The sequence below is a fragment of the Acyrthosiphon pisum genome, chromosome A1 (genome assembly GCF_005508785.2).
Source record: "Acyrthosiphon pisum isolate AL4f chromosome A1, pea_aphid_22Mar2018_4r6ur, whole genome shotgun sequence".
Classification (NCBI taxonomy): domain Eukaryota; kingdom Metazoa; phylum Arthropoda; class Insecta; order Hemiptera; family Aphididae; genus Acyrthosiphon; species Acyrthosiphon pisum.
In genome coordinates this window covers 17,418,454-17,437,075 of record NC_042494.1, presented here as the reverse complement: position 1 = coordinate 17,437,075, position 18,622 = coordinate 17,418,454, and the positions used below count along the sequence as shown (strand labels likewise).

At 31.1% G+C, this 18,622-nt stretch overlaps 1 protein-coding gene across 8 annotated transcripts in view; it reads right to left on the bottom strand.

The window, feature by feature from the left end:
- Positions 1–18,622, bottom strand: part of LOC100161295 (somatostatin receptor type 5) — a 280,182-nt gene that overhangs the window by 12,670 nt on the left and 248,890 nt on the right. For 5 of the 8 annotated variants that reach the window (XM_029486748.1, XM_029486747.1, XM_029486750.1 and 2 more), the window contains one exon: positions 1,476–2,366. In XM_029486748.1, the coding sequence (XP_029342608.1) occupies positions 1,476–2,219 (744 nt within the window). In that variant the 5' untranslated portion in view covers positions 2,220–2,366. Of the gene's footprint in view, positions 1–1,475; positions 2,367–5,398; positions 5,485–12,299; positions 12,340–13,841; positions 14,089–18,622 lie in introns of those variants that run through there. The other 3 variants (XM_029486753.1, XM_029486752.1, XM_001950413.5) reach the window with 3 other exon arrangements.

The following is an 18,622-nucleotide window of genomic DNA, read 5'->3' as shown; positions in this document are numbered from 1 at the left end:
AATTTCTTGCTAATTATAACGAGTTTTTTAACACCATTTTTGAAAGTTTCTGACAACAAGTCAGGGCTGGGAAAAATACTTCGAAAATTCGTAGGGGTTGGAATTTTGACTTGCAAATTTCGGGAGTGGACTTGCAAATTCTTGCTAATTATAACGAGTGTTTTGATACCAGTTTTGAAAGTTTCTGACAACAAGTCAGGGCTACGTGAAGTTGGCCCTTCCTTGGTTCCATCCCTTATAACTCCTTTGTTTTTGAATTGCATATTTCAGGAGTGGATTTGAAAATTCTTGCTAATTACTTGCAAAATAATGGCGCTATGCAAAACTTTTTTTGAAAAAGTGTAAGGGCCAACTTCACGGACGTGAGTATTACTCTATGGTCCAACCACTATATTATGTCGTGATATTATGAGCAATAACCAACTGAACGTATCTTTAGCCATTCGTCATTGTAACCAATACAATTATTATGTTATTACTATTGAATTTGAAAAGATAATAAGATATATGCGGAGATCAATTGAACTAGGTAGTAGTTTTATAAACAGATTTTATTCAGTACTCTGGTTAGCTAATGTATACAAAAAAAAATACTATAGAATTCTATGTAATTTACTTGAAATTAAGTAACTATTAAATTACTGTTTATTTAAATTCGTTTTTCAATAAATTACCTATAATAATATAATAAAATAAATATTACGCATTTATTAACATCAATATTCTCCACACACCACAATTTAAATTTAATTCCAAAATAATGATTTATTTTTCTAACTACTTAGGTACAAACTGATAAAAAATTAGGACTTTGGAATTGATCCTTGTATATTATCATTTATCAAATATCAGTAATTAAAACATTTCAAATTAAAAAATATACTTTTGCTAATATTTGGTATAGGCAATTTATTAGACGTTTAGTCTTGGATATTTAAACTTTAAATTAATAGTTAATACTTAATACATAATAGATCATAAATTCAAGGGGCAAATATTCCAGTGATAATGAGTTGGAATAATTATGTTAATGGTTTTGAAACAATGATTGTTATTCAATAAAAGAACCACCCAGCCCCGGTATAATATATAAACCAGTGGCGTAGCCAGGAATTTTGTATATGGGGGAGGGGCTAAATCTCACAAAAAAATAAAAATACAAATACAATATGTCTTTAGCCCCAATATGGCTATGGCCCCCTTAGTCCCCCTGGCTATGCCACTGATATATATTTATATGTATAGTGTATTTAATAACTTAATCCTAGTATGCTTTGGGCATCTCTCTTTGGAGTTTTTGCTTTTAGTTTTTTAGAATTCTCATACTTCCATTTCGCGATCGTCGTCACTACACACACACACACACTATTCCTACCTAATGCGCGTTTCACAGTTCAATCGGTGTTTATATCATAGGTAACAGTATATAACGCCTAAAAAAAAAAGAAAATAAACCGTTATTATATCATACGAACCGTCTGCAGCTTCCTGATGACCAGTATGTAGAAGACGAATATGAGCATGAGCGGTATGGCGAACCCGAGCACGAACGAGTAGAGCGTGAACGCGGTCTGCCCGCTGAACAGGTCGTTCTCCGGCCATATGATGTTGCAGCTCTTGACGTTGCCCTTGTCCATTGTGTTGGCGTACATGATGACCGGTATCATGAGTATGATGCTGAATGTCCACGCGGTCACCGACACGATCTTGGACACGTACGCGGTGCGCACCTTGGACGACGATATCGGATGGCATATGGCTATGTACCGGTCGGCGCTCATGATCATCAGGAAAATGCTGCTGGTGAACTGGTTCACGCTGGTAGTGGTCATGTACACCTTGCACATGACGTTGCCGAACGGCCAGAACTCCATGGACATGGTGACGATCAGGAACGGTATGCCGATCAGGAAACACTCGTCAGCGATGGCCAGGTTGACGATGTACATGTTGGTCACCGTCTGCATCTTGGAGAACCGGATCACCACGTATATGACCAGCGTGTTGCCCACCAGCCCGATCACGCACACGATCACGTACAGGATCTTGGATATCAGGTACAGCGACGACTCGTGCCCAGACGTGTCGTCGCAGTACAGCGCGTCCCTGTCGCCGGTGCCGTTGTTGTACGGCCCCATGTCGGTGCCGTTGTACGCGCCCGTCGGCGGTTCCATCGAAGGCCAGCCGGCCGCCAGCTGCATGACGCTAGGATATTCCATCGGCGATCAGTTAGCTAACCGTGCAGGATGACTCCGCGTCGTGCCCGTCGTCGGCGTTAGTGTACCGCGTCGCGTCTTTATCCACAGCCGGCAGTCACGTCAGTCGTACCCGGTCACCGTCACATTGTCGTCGCCGTTGAGGTTTTCCTGCCGGGAAACAAAGAAAAAGAAAACCGTTATGCAAACGAATATGTAAAGTTGTCAAAACGTTCATCTCGGAGACCTTTGACGTTCTATATAGGTCAGGTGCTGAGTAAATGGGTTGGGAAAGAGGTGGGGTTGGAGGGGCATCTGCCGCGATCGCGACCCAATTCGAAACATTATGTAAACATTATTATTATTGTACGTGACGATAAGAAAAAAAATGTTTAAGACTTCTAACTCGTCATTAATTTATCGACGCCGATCGACGGATCTAACATTATATTTTTATTTACAAAACTCGTTTTGCTATAGCTCCGCGGTCACACCTCAGATTTGGTGTTCAATATGATTTTATTTCGTTTGATCTTATAATAGAGCGGCCTTCGCATGTTCAGAGTGAGATGATCATTGGCCGGCTTGAAAACAACACTCCACGGGGGAAAAAGTGCATAAACCTGTATGTGATGTATAAATCGAGTTGTGCTCATGGGCGTAACTAGGATTTAGTGGTCACGGGGGTTATAGGTACTATATATGGGCTATACATAGTATAGTCCTAGAAAATAAAAGTTCAAACTAAGCCATAGAATGTAAAAAGGCCCTTTTGAAGTCATTAAAATATATAATTCTCAAAAATCAACATTGTATAAACAAAATAAAATATATTTTTATATTTTTTATACCTATTATAGGTACATTAAGCGCACATTTAAATAAATTATTAATGTATAATATTATTATGCCTGTATGATATGTATCATTAATCTTATTTTCTTTTTACGTTTAGTGTAGCCTAGTTAGATTTATTTTGGTTGACGTTATATGTACCTACGGTTAAATATTCCTCATACATTAAAAAGAACCAACCGTATATTTTGTCGTGCGTAATTTCGATAAAACTATCGAAAACTGTAATTATTACCGCGATAACCATATTTACATCCAAAATATCAATATTATACTATATTATTATATATTTTTTTATTAGGTTTAAGGCTTCGACGACGGTCATTAGCCTGTAGGTTAGTAGGGTTTGTACAGTAGGGTTGATACGGTCGGTTAGGAACACGCGTGAGTGTGGCGGCGCATGGTTTTTGCGCACCAAGAACTCGGGTGGTCACCCATCCGAGAACTAGCCGCAGCGGCCGTTGTTTACTCTCAATCACGTCGCGTGATTGATTTCAGCTACTGCGCCGCGCCGGGCCACATCATTATAACATTATACATCATAATTTGCATAATGTATATTATTATAATCATTAATCATTATTAATTATTATACACACTGAACGCATGACAATTTTTTTTTTTTGCAAGGACTTCGAATTCAAATTCCGATGGCACCACCCCCCTCCACCCGGGCAAAAAACGTTTATAGGGAGCGCTCAGCCTCTCCTCTCAAGCCCCGCCTTCCTAGTTCCGCCCTAGTAATGATGCCCGGAAAGGCTTATTTTTTATGCAAACACTGGTTTTGAACGGTGCGTTGTCGTCGTCATCATAGAAAACTTTTCAAACGTTCCAGGAAGTCACTTAGGGATTGCCTATTCACGACGCCTCGACGTAGAAATTTAACGATTGAAACATTTTGAAAACAATTCGTTACCTATAGGTAATTATTATGTACCCAGGGATATCGGGAAAATAGATCCGATGTGGTACACCTGATGAAAAAAAACTAAAAGTCGTGCAAAAAATATATTGTGTTTTGAAAAAGTTAGACAATTTTGACTCGGACGTTGATTACGTTTTTCCTTCGGTGTATTATCTTTTACTTCTCATTCGCTAATGACTTGAGCACTCGTAAACGTATCGATTGTCCAACACTAGTCACAAAAGATAAAACTAAATTTCGTTCCATATCAAAGCGGTTGATTAATGATTATACTATTATATTGGGTAGCTGATAACGACAATAGTATTGTTACTGTTAATGTAGTGACCAGCTGCAGACTGGCACTATTTTTTCCAGTGGTGTCAGACATTATAGTTCAAAGACGTTTTACTGAAAGTTTAGTTATAATTATTAGTCAATGCAAATGTGTGCATCGTGTATGTAATAATAATTATCAAATAAACCGAGTTACCATTGATTTAATATTTTGATATGGTATGCATACTTAGCGTATCAATATTTGATGTGCGTAAATCAATTTATGTACACCTATAATCTACGTATATATACCTAATAATATGACGTGCAAATTTTCAAATTGTTTAACAGAATGATAAATCATTATAAATGCTGAACCTATGATTATTATAATATATGATAAATACCGTAAACAACACAATAGAATAAGGTACGTTTTACCGGTATTTCATGTGTCGCAATAACAATACGGATGTCTTTCAATTTTAGTCTCCTACGCAATTATTCGAACTATTTCAAACGCTTGCTGTATAATTATCATGCAGTACAGTTTTAGGCTTCTTTGGTCGGTGGTAGTGTTGGACACACATCAAAATCATAATCGTGTCTAATCACCGTGTTATCACTGCGTCATCTGCAGTAGTGCAGCAGTAACATGGACGACGAATCCGATCGCCGATCTTCTCTAACATATAAAATTCTCGTGTCACAATGTTAGTTACCATACTCCTCCGAAACCGCTTGACCGATTTTTATGAAATTTTATATGCATATTCAGTAGGTCTGAAAATCGGCTACTATCTACTTTTCATACCCCTAAATGATAAGGGTTGTCCAGAATAAAATAAAAATAATAATAGTGTATTATATATTTGTCGCTATTATAGTCAATCGGGCATGTTTGTTGATGTGTATTATTATTTTTTGTCAGTATAATACATATAGATGAATGTTTGTGTGTAGATTAGACCTCTGGGAAGAAGATAGACTAACTTAAAAAGGGTTAAATTTGGTTTTTTTTTATTCATCGGATTTTAGTACGGTTAGGTTAGGTTAGGTTAGGATTTTGTATTAATGGATTATATTAATCCACCGTAGGTGGAATTAAGTAAAAACGACAAACTTTGTATAACTTTTATACTTTAGAGTTAAATCATACACTTACGTACAAACAGTACGGGGTCTTCGATCTACTGCAGGTAGATGTGAATCAGAATTTTTATTCCGGGCAACAGAAATGTTAAGATATATCTAGAACATCATAAACCGAATTTTAAATAACACATTGAACAAAGTTTGAGTCATATACAGTTTGTACATTTAACGGGTAACGAAGTGCACGGGATCAGCTAGTATTATTATAATATTATAGTAATTTGTTTTGTTTTTTCTTTAAAATGACCAAAAATAGAACAATTGTTTTTTTTTAAAAATATTATTTGTATACCATTTAAAAGCGTTCACCTTTACCGATAATTTAAGATGGTCTAAGACCGCTTCGCCGTGGTTATGAAATAGAAACTTTTTATTAAAGTTTTGTTCCGAGTTAAAACTGACGATTATTGCGCTTGGTAGCCGGTGACGTTAGAGGCAAATTTCTCCACAGTTCACGATGGATTTAAAAGTTAACACACGTTTATTTAGGGATGAGCTTTTATAATGTATTTCTCTTTTGCTCTGCAGTTGTCAATTTTTCCAGTAGGCTACATCGTCATGTTGGAATTTATGATTATATAATGTATACATTTTGCATGATTGCCAAACTTCAACATGTACAAATGATGTACTAATAATATGAGGAATTAATTTCATTATTCATTACTAGGGGACGGATTTTATTGTAAATATATATTTTTATTGGAATGGAATATTTTTGATCTGATCAAAAATGTGTACAATTTAGATCATTCTAATTAAAATTAACCCAAATTTATTTTACATATTTTGGTATAAATACAATTGTGATATTGTGACATATCCGATAATTAAGGACATATTTTGTAATAAATATCTTAGTAATTTTTGATTTTTTACTGATTTCCGACGACGATAAACATTATCTGGTTTATCGAAACGGCATCCACGTATCGATATGCCGCTATTAAATAGTAAACACGGCATTGATAAGTTAAATAGGTAATGTAAGCCCAAAAAATTTAGATTAGTAATTTTCGATGACGACAAAATACTCTAAGTTATCTAAATTAAACTCAATATTATTGTGAACGTTTTGAAAAAATTAAACAAATAATTTAAAATTTAAAAACTATAGGTACTGAAACTACCACCGTTATTAATAAAGCTAACAATTTGATGGAAAATGTTAATTTAAAAAAATAATTTAACTTACTTGCGAATTTTTGTTTTTTAGTATACAACTGGATATCCGAAATATACCCTTGTCAAAAAGCTTATGCATTGTTAAAGAAAAATACAATAAATTTGAAAAAGCACAATAACACATAGATGGAAATTTAGTTAAAGAAAAATGTTCATATTATGTATCTGGCAAAAATCATGGACTAAAAATATGAAAATAACTAGAGACATAAATTTATTGGACTAAATTCATCATTGGACGTGAACTCACACCACTTGATGTAGCCAATATGAAAATATCGATGTGGAATGTTAGATGAGAACAAAAACATTTTGTTACTAAATCGTCGCCAAATTTTGTTACATATTTAAAACTTTTTTTTACATATTTTGATTTTTTTTATTACAATTAGGTCTGTTCCCTATTATTTATTCTTATTATATCGTTTTATATTATATTGAAAGTAAAAAATAAATTATAGGGACAATTGCTCCTTTCAAAAGTTTATACGCTAAATTGTTACTTCCTATGAATTTATTGATTCATAGGTTGACTGTGGAGTATTCTATATTCCAGTGTGGATTCAAATTACAAAATTAATATTTTTACGTTTATTTTGTAGCTGTGGTCTTAATCCTGTGTTCATCATATAAACATTTATAATATCTCTGTATAAATTCTCTCTCGAATCGAAATTAATTTTAAGACAGTTTTCACTACGAAAGTAATTACAAGTTGATTTATCTTGTATAAATCATAAATTAAATTTCGATTACTCATATTATGCGTCTGTTGCCGTATGCGTGCCAAATAAATATAGTTACGATATTATTTTATGTTGGAAATTCGACCCACATATATTACAATAAGTTATAACATTTTAATTATAACTCCGTATGTGGTATGGGGTTTTTATAATATCAAACATTGGATTGCACAAGGGTATTTAATTTTATGCCACGTTATTGAAATATTAAAATATACAAAATACTGCACTAAGAACAAGCAGACAAGAGACATTCCGGTCGTATAGACAATATTATAATATGTACCTGCCACCTTATGAAGTGTACTGACTACTGGGTGATAATATGGAGCATGACACATTGACGCCCCTAAACCGTGGGTTCACTCGTGGTGAGAAGTTTTATGTTAAAAAACTTCGTTTATACTTATAATACATTTTCGAGAACATGACGCGAGTTTTTGTATTGGTAATTAATTTTCTCAATACGACCACATCATCCCCTTTCTTTTAAATATGATGTCTCGTATCGTCACTGGGATATTGGCTATAAGCAATGGCGATACATCACATTGCAAGAAAAATGTGTTGTTTTCCAAATTTGAAGTAGGTTCATATTATATTGTGTACAATATTATATTATGCAACCAAAATTTGATTGTTTTTTTTTTTTTATTTTTATATATACTACCTAGAACACGACGATTTATCGACGGTATTAGTATCCAAATCAAATTGTATAAATAGTATATTAAGGAAAATATACAAAAATACAATGGTTTTAAATAAATCACAAATGTGATGTATGCGCGTATACGAACTGTACGTTAAGTCCAAGACAAATCTCTGTTACAATGTTGTGGACCCAATATATGATACAGAAGAAAACATGAATTTAAAATGAATGCTTACATCAATTATAGACACTGAGAGATGATACATTAAAATATATCTGCGGAAAGTATTTTGATTATAGCAGAAGAATAATACTAAATAAGTAACATTTTGCATTAACAACTTTTTAGACTTTTCACAACGTTATGAATATTTTATTTTGTCATAAGAAATCTGTCAAACAGGACGTATACTTATGCAAAAGTTTTGTTTTATTAAAGCTCTTTTAATACGAGATATGGTGCTCACACTATTATTGATGGAAATGAAGGCACTTCATGTAATGTATATAAATTAGAAATGGTAATTAAAGGCATAATATTTTATTTCAAGGTTAACAAAATCCCGTCTAACAGAACATCGGAAAATCCGATTTCATGTCGTAAATTATTACTCTGTCCTATATTATAGTATACGACGTAGATAAAAACATCTGTATTTATGGAATTAAAATGTTGACCATAAAATCGAATTTAAGAGTAAAATACAATTTGTGGGAGTTTATCTCATCATATTATGGGTTTAAATTCTATACTAACTTCTTTGAATAGAAAATGCGTCTTTTATTATAAATATTGACATTTTTATTGTTATTTTATTATACAATACAACTTAATGATATAATTCTTTATACGGTTCAATACAGTTTTCGGTTAAATCTTTGCGTTTTAAATATTTTAATTAATTAACACATATATTTCAAGTTTTCGGATCAATGGCCGAGGTTAATTTGAATACAGAGTTTTTTTAAACTTATTGAGTCATAATTTTATATAACTTAAAGTTCACGTCACTGAACTGTATGATAATATTTATAAAATATATTTCGATGCATTAGAAAAAAATAGTTTAGAAGAAACTTCCGCTAAGGATAATTATTATGAGATTGCATTCTAGAGAGTTGGGACTAGAGAGATCTTTAACAATGCGCACTAACACCGTAATGCAAAAGTGAAGTAAGCCACACATGTGTCATGCTCATAGATAAGTACAAGAAGTAATTCTAACCAGCTTAAGGATTGGACACTCCTGGCATACCCACAAATACCTCATGGACAAAACTGACCCAGAACCATGCATCACCTGCGGATCCGAAATCTCCATCAAACATCTTCTATTAGAATGTCGCCAATTTAATGAAGAAAGAACTAAATACAACATTCCAAGTAGTATCTCCGAATGTCTCAACAATGAACCTCTAAATATCAACAGTACACTTAGTTTTATAAGAAACACTAATTTACACAAAACCATTTAACCGAAAATCTAAATAATTTTAATAATTTTTTTGATGTATTTTGTTTCTTTCTTTATTAATTCATATCGTTACTTACTATATATTTATAATTATTTACCTATAATGTATTAATCAGTTTGTAATCATTAATTGCGGCCAATGACCTATGTGGTTGAGGCCTTGTTCTTTATAATAAAAAAAAAAAGTACAATTCGATCATAATGAATTGTTCAAATTTTAAGTCATGTACAGTAGCCAAAACAATAATAATAATAACTATATTTTTTGTTATTGTTGATGTATGAACACCACATTCTTTTTTCGTAATACTATAGGTATGTACTGCGCCGACCCGTCGAAATGATTTTCGAATGAAAATGAACTTTGGCATTAAAGCATTATACGATTTTGGTTCAACATATATAAAGAATTTATAATGTTATTAATTCGGACTTTCCATGACAAATGTTAACTTAAAAAACAGTTATAAAAGATGAAAACTAAAAATAATAAGATATTTGTAGGTTTAACTCATCAAAATAAAAAACACGCTATCGACATTGAAGGTTGCTAGTGCAAAAAAAATGTAGCATAGGTACCTACTATATTTAAATTCCTGCGCTTTAATATAAATGTACAAATTAAATGGATTTCACCATTTTATTTTTTTTTAAGCTGTGTAAATAGTAGATCAATTAACCTATATACGCCAATGGTTTAAGTATAAAGTTTACAATGTTTTTCTAGAGTTTAAAAATTTTACTCGACCGATGCTCTCGGGACTTGAATACACTCCGCGGGTTGATTGGGCTAATCAAAATACTCCAAATTTAATTGAGTTTCACTACCTAATTATTGTTTGTACTTCTGATCGAAGTCGTAGCTAAAATTTGAAATAATCCATTAACGTTTTTGATTTTCTACTTTTGAAAAGAAAGAGTAGTATTTGTGAGCTCGACGAATTCATCGCGACATTTTTAGCAAAAATATAATATAAACACATCTAACTCATAAAAATTCCGCTGGAAACATTTACACTAACCGTGCGTGTAAGTCGCAGAAGAAATGAATATATACGTTTTTTATTTTATAAATAAAACATATATATATATGGGTTATATAAAATGTTCAGGTCAAATGTGGTTAGAGTATGAGTGCATTACGATGAGGGAGGAGAGAAGTGCATAGAAAATGTATATATGTATATAGAAAAAAAACTGGAGACAGAATACTGTTATTGCTTTTTATTTGAAGTTCTGGATAATTTATCGTGATGTTTGAATGGTTGATATTGTTAGTTTGAAATGTTTACGGAAATAAAATACATCAAGTTTTGTTGCCGATAATAGTATTATCTAACGGTATAATGTTCACAAAAAATACGCTGTATCCGAATAAATGGCCATAAATTGTTTTCCCGTTTTTATTGGACCGTTTCTTTCGTGCAAACGAAACGCTTAATTAAATCTCGATATTCGGTCGTTTAAGTATATGTATATTATATAATTAATACTTGCGTCGATGTTCGCGTTTGGAAAAAAAAACATTCGCACGTCGATAACATTGTTATAATAATATTAAGTTTGATAATTTTCTCGACTACTAATTTAATATTAAAAAATAATAATTGTTGATGCGCGTTTCTTGGTACCTACCTATACCAGTTTTCATGAATTTTATTGTATACCCAATATATTATATAATAACGTCGTCATCTCAGATCTCAATTACATTTCAAGTGATGAGAGTGAACTGTCAGTGACTTTGAGTAAAAAATATACTGAGAACAATTTTTTTTACACATAGGCGATATGGCGCAGTAAAGTTAAAAGTTTGACGAACAAGTTATCAAGCGTGGGATTATATAAGCACCATACGCCCGAAAACTTAAATGATTTTTATTGTCATATTTTATTCGTTCATAGTTGGCGTGGTTACAAAGTAAGATATTTTATAATACCTACAGTTTTAATTGATTTAGTTAGTTATGCCATCGTAAGAAATATGTATAGAGTATTAGAATAATGATATGATTTTGAGAGTTGGAAAAAAGATAACACATTCAATATTTATACTATAGTCATATGAACTCATTTTCTAAACATAGTAATAATGCATGGAAAGATTTATCTATTGGTGTACCTTACCTAATATAAAATTATAAATTATAATGATATGTTTTCTATTAGGTACTTTTGTTGGGCACACGTATGTACACCGTTAGAAATCGAAATGTTTGATTAAATAATATAGAATAGTGTTTAGAATTTTTGTAATTATTCGTAAACCTCTACCCATATACGTACATATACTTGGTGATTAATATTTTACATCGTTCATATATTTATACTGTTTTATAACCGTTTTGGTATAGTTTTTACAGGGGAAATAAAACTATACTGATGAATATAATATGTGATATATATACTTTATGTCTATATATATACACTTTTTAACGCAGCCGGTAAGTAATTATTATTATTGTTTTCGTGTCATTGCATCGTTATTGGTTAGTACCTACCTATAGGGTATACCTACCTATCCAATCAAATCGACTTTTATTCGTTTTATACACACAATATTAATACATCTAAACGAATAAAACTTATCCGAAACGGTTTCGTTTCGTTTTGCTTAAAAATAAGTCTCTACTTATCAGCGGAAAACTTTATTATTGTTTATTTGACATTTTTTTTTTGTTAATTTTACAAGATATTAAGAACACAGAGAGAATAAGTGAAGTGCTCAGTAGTGACATCTGGAGTGGCAGTTAAATTGATTAATTTATATTATTCTTTTTTATGTACGAGTCCGTCCCTTTACCAATTATGAAGAATAAAGCTGTCTAGAGTTGTGATGAAGAAAATTACTTGAGAGGTGTATAAAACGCCGAAATAGGAACTTGGCCAACTGTAAAAAAATATAGGTTCTAATTAGATATCTCGGTAAAAATATAAAATGCACGAGCAAAAGAGCAAAGACTTAAATAATTTAATTTAAAGACATTTATAGCACTGCGGCTGCGTAAAAAAAAATGTATACGTTACTAAAAATATAAATGAATGATTTCGAAAATATTAGATACCTACCTAACTCAAAGTGATAAAATAATAAGCATAATTACTGATTCTTCAAATATAACTATTAATTATATCTGTAGGTACCTACTCTATTTGTTCATTATAATATTATGTCCATTAGATAATTGCTGATATTGAGGTAGGTTAGGGTAATATCGAATAGGGTATATATTATACAGAAAGTAATGTAGGTACTTGAATAAACTGGGAGTAAATAATAGTAACCATGTAAAGTATACAAAAATGCTTCAGAAATCGTAATTTTTTTATAATTTAAACCCTCAAACGCCGTTAAAATAGAAATAATTACTTTTTTATAATATTCATAAAATCATATCTATGATATGAAATTGGATTAAAATTTAAATATTACGGGCTGAGAAATGTAGTGGAGTTTGAATAACTTACGTATCTTATTAAAAAATATCACACAATTAGCGTAAAATTAAATTATTTTACTAAAAATCCGGATAATTGCATAGCCAAAAGCAATAAACTTTTAACGGAATTAATCGAACCGTATCAGGCGCGTTAATTAAGGGGGGTTTAAAACAAAAGAAAAATTAATATTATTTACGGTATTATTACACAATGGAGGGTGTGGGGGTGAATTTCCAGTTTCAAAAACATTAGACATTTTTTGTTTGTTTATCTCTATGATAAATGTATAATTTATTTTTTATTTTTGATCATGAAAGTATTATCATGTTATCTCACTCCCTCCCCGTTAAGTAATATAAAAGAAATGAGATCAATCATGAGCGTGCTATATATTGTGATAACTACGTCAACATTTTTTTTTTCAGTAAACGGAGTGTGCCGCAGGTGGCCAAGTGAAAACGTTATGTGCTACCTTGCTGGACACTTCGGTAGAACGATAATAATTATTTTATGGCTTTATCATAATATTACCTAGGTGGCTAGGTATATGATTTTCACTAGGTACTATGTGATTTCGGTTTTGTGCATATTATTATTTAATACCGTGAAGCGGACCCGGGAAAGCCGTGGTTGTCAACCAGTGTGATGCGAAATACTTAGGTGCTATGTAGACGTTGACAATTTTTTTTTTTGGATATTAAGGTCATTTATAATAATAATCTTTGGACTTGATAATAATTTTCAGTGTGTAGCTGTTTATTTGGGTTTATGTCGCGTGAAAAAAAAGGCCGAGGACCACTGATTTAGTATATAATATATCTATTAGTACGGGCACTTTAAACATTATATAATAATATCGTGTGCGTATCGATAGAAGTACTTAACGGGGAAAAGCGTGGGGTTCATATATTATTATTATAATTTTATATTTTTTATATTATTATTACTTACGGTAGGATCTGGTGTGTCTGCGGACCACCGGCATTGCCTGTTCATACGCGCCGAAATATAGTGAACAGGTGTGCGGTACGCGTACGTTACGATATATTGTGCCGACTATTTTTTCCTTACCGTTTGGAATCATTCCCGAACGTTTGGCAACCGGCTACGATATGCCTGCCCCCGCCGCGTGGACTTGGAACAAAATAAATCGTGCCAAAACGGTCGATTGAGGAGGCGAGAGGGAAAAAAATCATCGCAAAAAACATTTCCGACTACCTTTTTTTTTTTTTTGTTGTAAAACTTGACAGATTGAAAAAAATACATGGGTACCTGTATACGATTTCGATGGTGTACAGACGCACACGCACACACCAAACTAATATATGAATGCCGACGTACAGGGTGTTTCGAGATGATTTTTTTTTAAGTACCTACCTGTATTGCATATTTCGTTATATTGCTATTTTGTATTGGGCGAGCTATCTCTCGAGGGTCGCCCTGTATAATATGTGTTTTATGCATAATATTATGTCGTCAAAAAATCATTCAACAGTCCTTAAGACAATACATATATAGTTCGTATGGTAAATGCGATAGGTATAGAATACCGAGAAGTGTAACTCGGAGGACTGTTCACAGAAAAAATATAATATTTTAACGTGTTCGTGTACGTTTCAAACACTGACAGAACACTTTATGTATATATTTTTTTATGTTATAAATAAAAATATATTAATAATATTATATAAATATGAAATTCATATTTGCTGAGAAAAAAAATATTATACTATCTTATTAATATGTAAGTATCTATGTTAAATGTATATATTTTTGAAAAGTAAGTATGCACATTAAGGATGCAGTAATAATTTAAGTCAGCGGTTCTTAACCTTTTTACATCCGCGTACCACCTATACAGTTTGAACATTTTCATGTACCACTTGACCAAATAATGTTTTATTTGCTTATCAAAAATGTTATTTTACATGTATACGGAATTTTATTTTATTAGGAACTACAAAATTATGATAATAGTATAAGCATTTAATGCATAAAAAGAAAATTAAATATGTAAAATTATTATTATTATTAAAAATATCAAATATACCAAATAATTTCTATTGTTAATTTCTAATGATCCATTCCATTTTTTTTTTTACTTAGGGAGATGTTCTTAGCGTACCATCTACGAGCTCTCCGAGTACCACTAGTGGTACGCGTACCATATGTTGAGAAACTCTGATCTAGGTATATGATTATACTATATTATAATATTATGGTACTATTGCCAGTACATTTTAAAAAGTTATCTATTTAATATTATTGCTACCCAAGGTGTTTACCTCCCCCCTCCCCCACCCATTTCATTATCCTGGCTACGCCACCCATGTTATAAAAGTATTATTATTATTATTTTGTTTATTAAGCTTTTTAAATTTGAATTTAATATTTAAAAAAAGGTTTTATGTTTGTATTATAATGTAACGTTGTAATAAGTATAAGTTTAAGTATAAGATAAATAGTCAGATAGTCTGAAGAATATTATTTAAAATGTCATATTTTTACTTAAAGCGTATTATATTCTATATAATATTATATATATAATATACCTAGGTACTCTGAATAATAGTTTTTCCTTTATTATACTTTAAAATTTTACCGAAAGAAAATTAAATTTTTTGATACCACAAGTACGACGAAATGTCTGTAATTTCTCAGAAGTATTCCGTACAAGTGTATAAAAGCGTATAGGTACATATTATAATCTCGTGTAAAGCTAATATATTAATTACAACGGAGTAGTTCGTAAAATTGTCTGTACTTGATTAAAAAAATAACGACTTACCTTAGATAATTGAATTAAATAAGTATAAAATTGTTTTGATGTATAAACTAGAGTACCAGGCTATTAAAATGATAGTTATTCACCGGTAGGTACCAGTATTATAAACGGCATGGGTATATAATTAATACCTACCTAATTAAAAAGTACCCTTTCGTATTTATCATTTTGGATTCTGTGCGAAGCGTTGAATTTTTGATTTTACAACTGTGTGTTTTTTGCCTACTGTATCAGATGTCATGTCGTATAGGAGCAGTAAAAATATTTACTATCGAATAGTCGTCACATGATATAATTTTAAGCAATTTATAGAATTCTGGCACCTTTTTTTCCAAGTCGAAAAGATTGACAATTTAATGCGAAGGTTTCTCATAAGCAGTTCCGGATCTGGAACTCTGAGGGCCCTGGTGCAAAAGAAAATTTAGGAGCCCCCTTGAAAAACAATTTACATTATTATGCCATAATAGTTTTACTACAAATCAAATTGCATTATAAATTTATAACCATATTTTAACATATAGATAATATAATATTTAAGAGTAATCTTAAATAGTAAATAATTTATTTAACATAATTTAATAATAAGTAGAGTTATTTTCAAAATATGCTTGTACATACAAAAAAGGGTCTTCTATTTTATATAGATTATATTATATTCATTGTTATTATATTATTTTTTATATTAAACATTATAGTAGGAATATCGTATATGAGATCTCGGGGTCCCAAAAACCGGGGTCCCCTGTGATTTGCACACCCAACACTCACGATAATTGCGCCACTGCTCATAAGTTGTTCTTACTAACAAATCTAGGAGCATTCGAAAATCAAATCTTTACGTAATTGGATATTTTATACGAACGTAATGAGTTATTTTTTGTGATTAAAAAAATATTAACCTTTGGTAGAAACTTGAAACATTCCACTATTACTTATATTATCATTTTCTATATAAAAACGGAAATTGTCAAATAAATTTTTAAGGTAGGTATTTATATTTTACACGATAAACTTATATTCACACAGTTCTATAGCGGTAGTACGTCATTATTGACTTATACATTTCTAACAATAATACATGATATAATTGGTATTATAATTTATGAGTACTTACTACATAATTATATATATCAAGGTTTACAGAACAAAAAAAATAATTCGACTTTCGTGTTGAGGCTGTGACTTATCAGGATATATCATTCAACACAACATAATTGGATAAAACTTGAAAGTTAAAGCAATTTAAAAACAGTGTGTGTGTGTGTGTAAGAGGACGTCTATGAAATAAATTATATTGCTAGATTGTCGACGAAAAATGATAATATTTATATGGTGAAAAATAATTTCTTACTTCAATACACATAATTTCTTCTTGGAATGTAAAATAATGTATAACAATGACTGTAAAATCGTGTTTTGTGTCCGTCATATTATAATAACAAAATATTTTGTTTTCGTGTAAGACAATAATATTGTACCGAGCAGTTGGGATTTGATATGGAATAAACTACTGCTGCTATAGTTTGAGATTTTATATAGATAATATATTTTATACATTTACAGCGACATTGTTGAAGCAGTTATTAATTGCATATAGTTTAAAATGCGTAGTACATCTTTTTTAATGAGAATTAATCGGTTTAAAAGTAAATAATAAATACAAAAAAAATTCGAAAAAAATTATAAGGCTACAGTGGGGAAAGAAAGTGTTTTCGGATAAGTTATGTGTCATACTCCGATGAACAATACATTTTTTTAAATAACCATACTTAAACGAAAAACATCTTTATTTAAAAATAATTATTTAATTTAGAACATTTGGTACATTTAGTGATATTGCAGTGATACATATTATTTATACCAGACATTTGTGATTATATGGAAGATTTTAAGTGTAAGTTATACAGTTTACTGATCTGATTTACGGAGTCGGAGCGGAGATGATTTTTAAGACATTTAATTTTTTATTAAGCTTTGGGTAAAAAAAAAACACGAACTAAATTGTTTTATTTTATTGGAACTATAAACATATTTTAAATAATGATTTATTATAGATCTTAATTAGTCATGCTATATTATGCTATAATATTGTGTATAAAATAATATTGTATCAGTTTTGAGTGCATTGTCATAATTTTTTAATTTCTCAGAATTCTCAGCAGCCCACGTCTCTGAACACACTGAAAAACACCAAAAACTTTGCTGTTTAGCGAAGATTTTGGTACCAAAGTAATGTTCCGGTCCAACTACCACGACTCGCCGCATCGAAAACTTTTCAGACTTCTTAAAAGTTATTGTTAAAACTGAGGATAAAATCAAGGTACCCCCTCCCCAACATTTAACATCGTATATATATATTTATTTTATGTTCAACATTACAGAAACTAATCTGTAGTCCCTACAGTAATTAATCCAATTTTTATACATCACTAAGAGATTTATTCAAAATCTTTAATAGGTACCCATCTATACAGCGATGTTATATAGGTAACATAATTATATTTTTTTTTTATTATTATAGCAGTTGCAAATATAAAATAAACCTTATAAAATATATTACTGTTTTCATTTGATTTCTTTATCACCTACTAAATGTCTACAGCTCTTAGTGTTTTTAAATTAAGTCTAGGTATCTGTCTCGACATTCTATTTTAACATATTATTTTTTTTTTTATTGGTATTAAAAATGTCATATAAACTATAAATATCTGGTAGGCATTTAAATCATAAATCCGTAAACCGGCCATATTATACTTATGGGTAGAACTTCATTAAAACTAAATGTTTTAAATTGACCAATTCAATTCTTGATCATTATAATGTGCTATACTGGTATACACCACCACCATTGGTAATCAATAACTTATGTAATAATATTATAATCGTCACACGTGCAGTGTATACTGTATAAATATGGCGGAAATGGAATATTCCATTGAAACGGTTT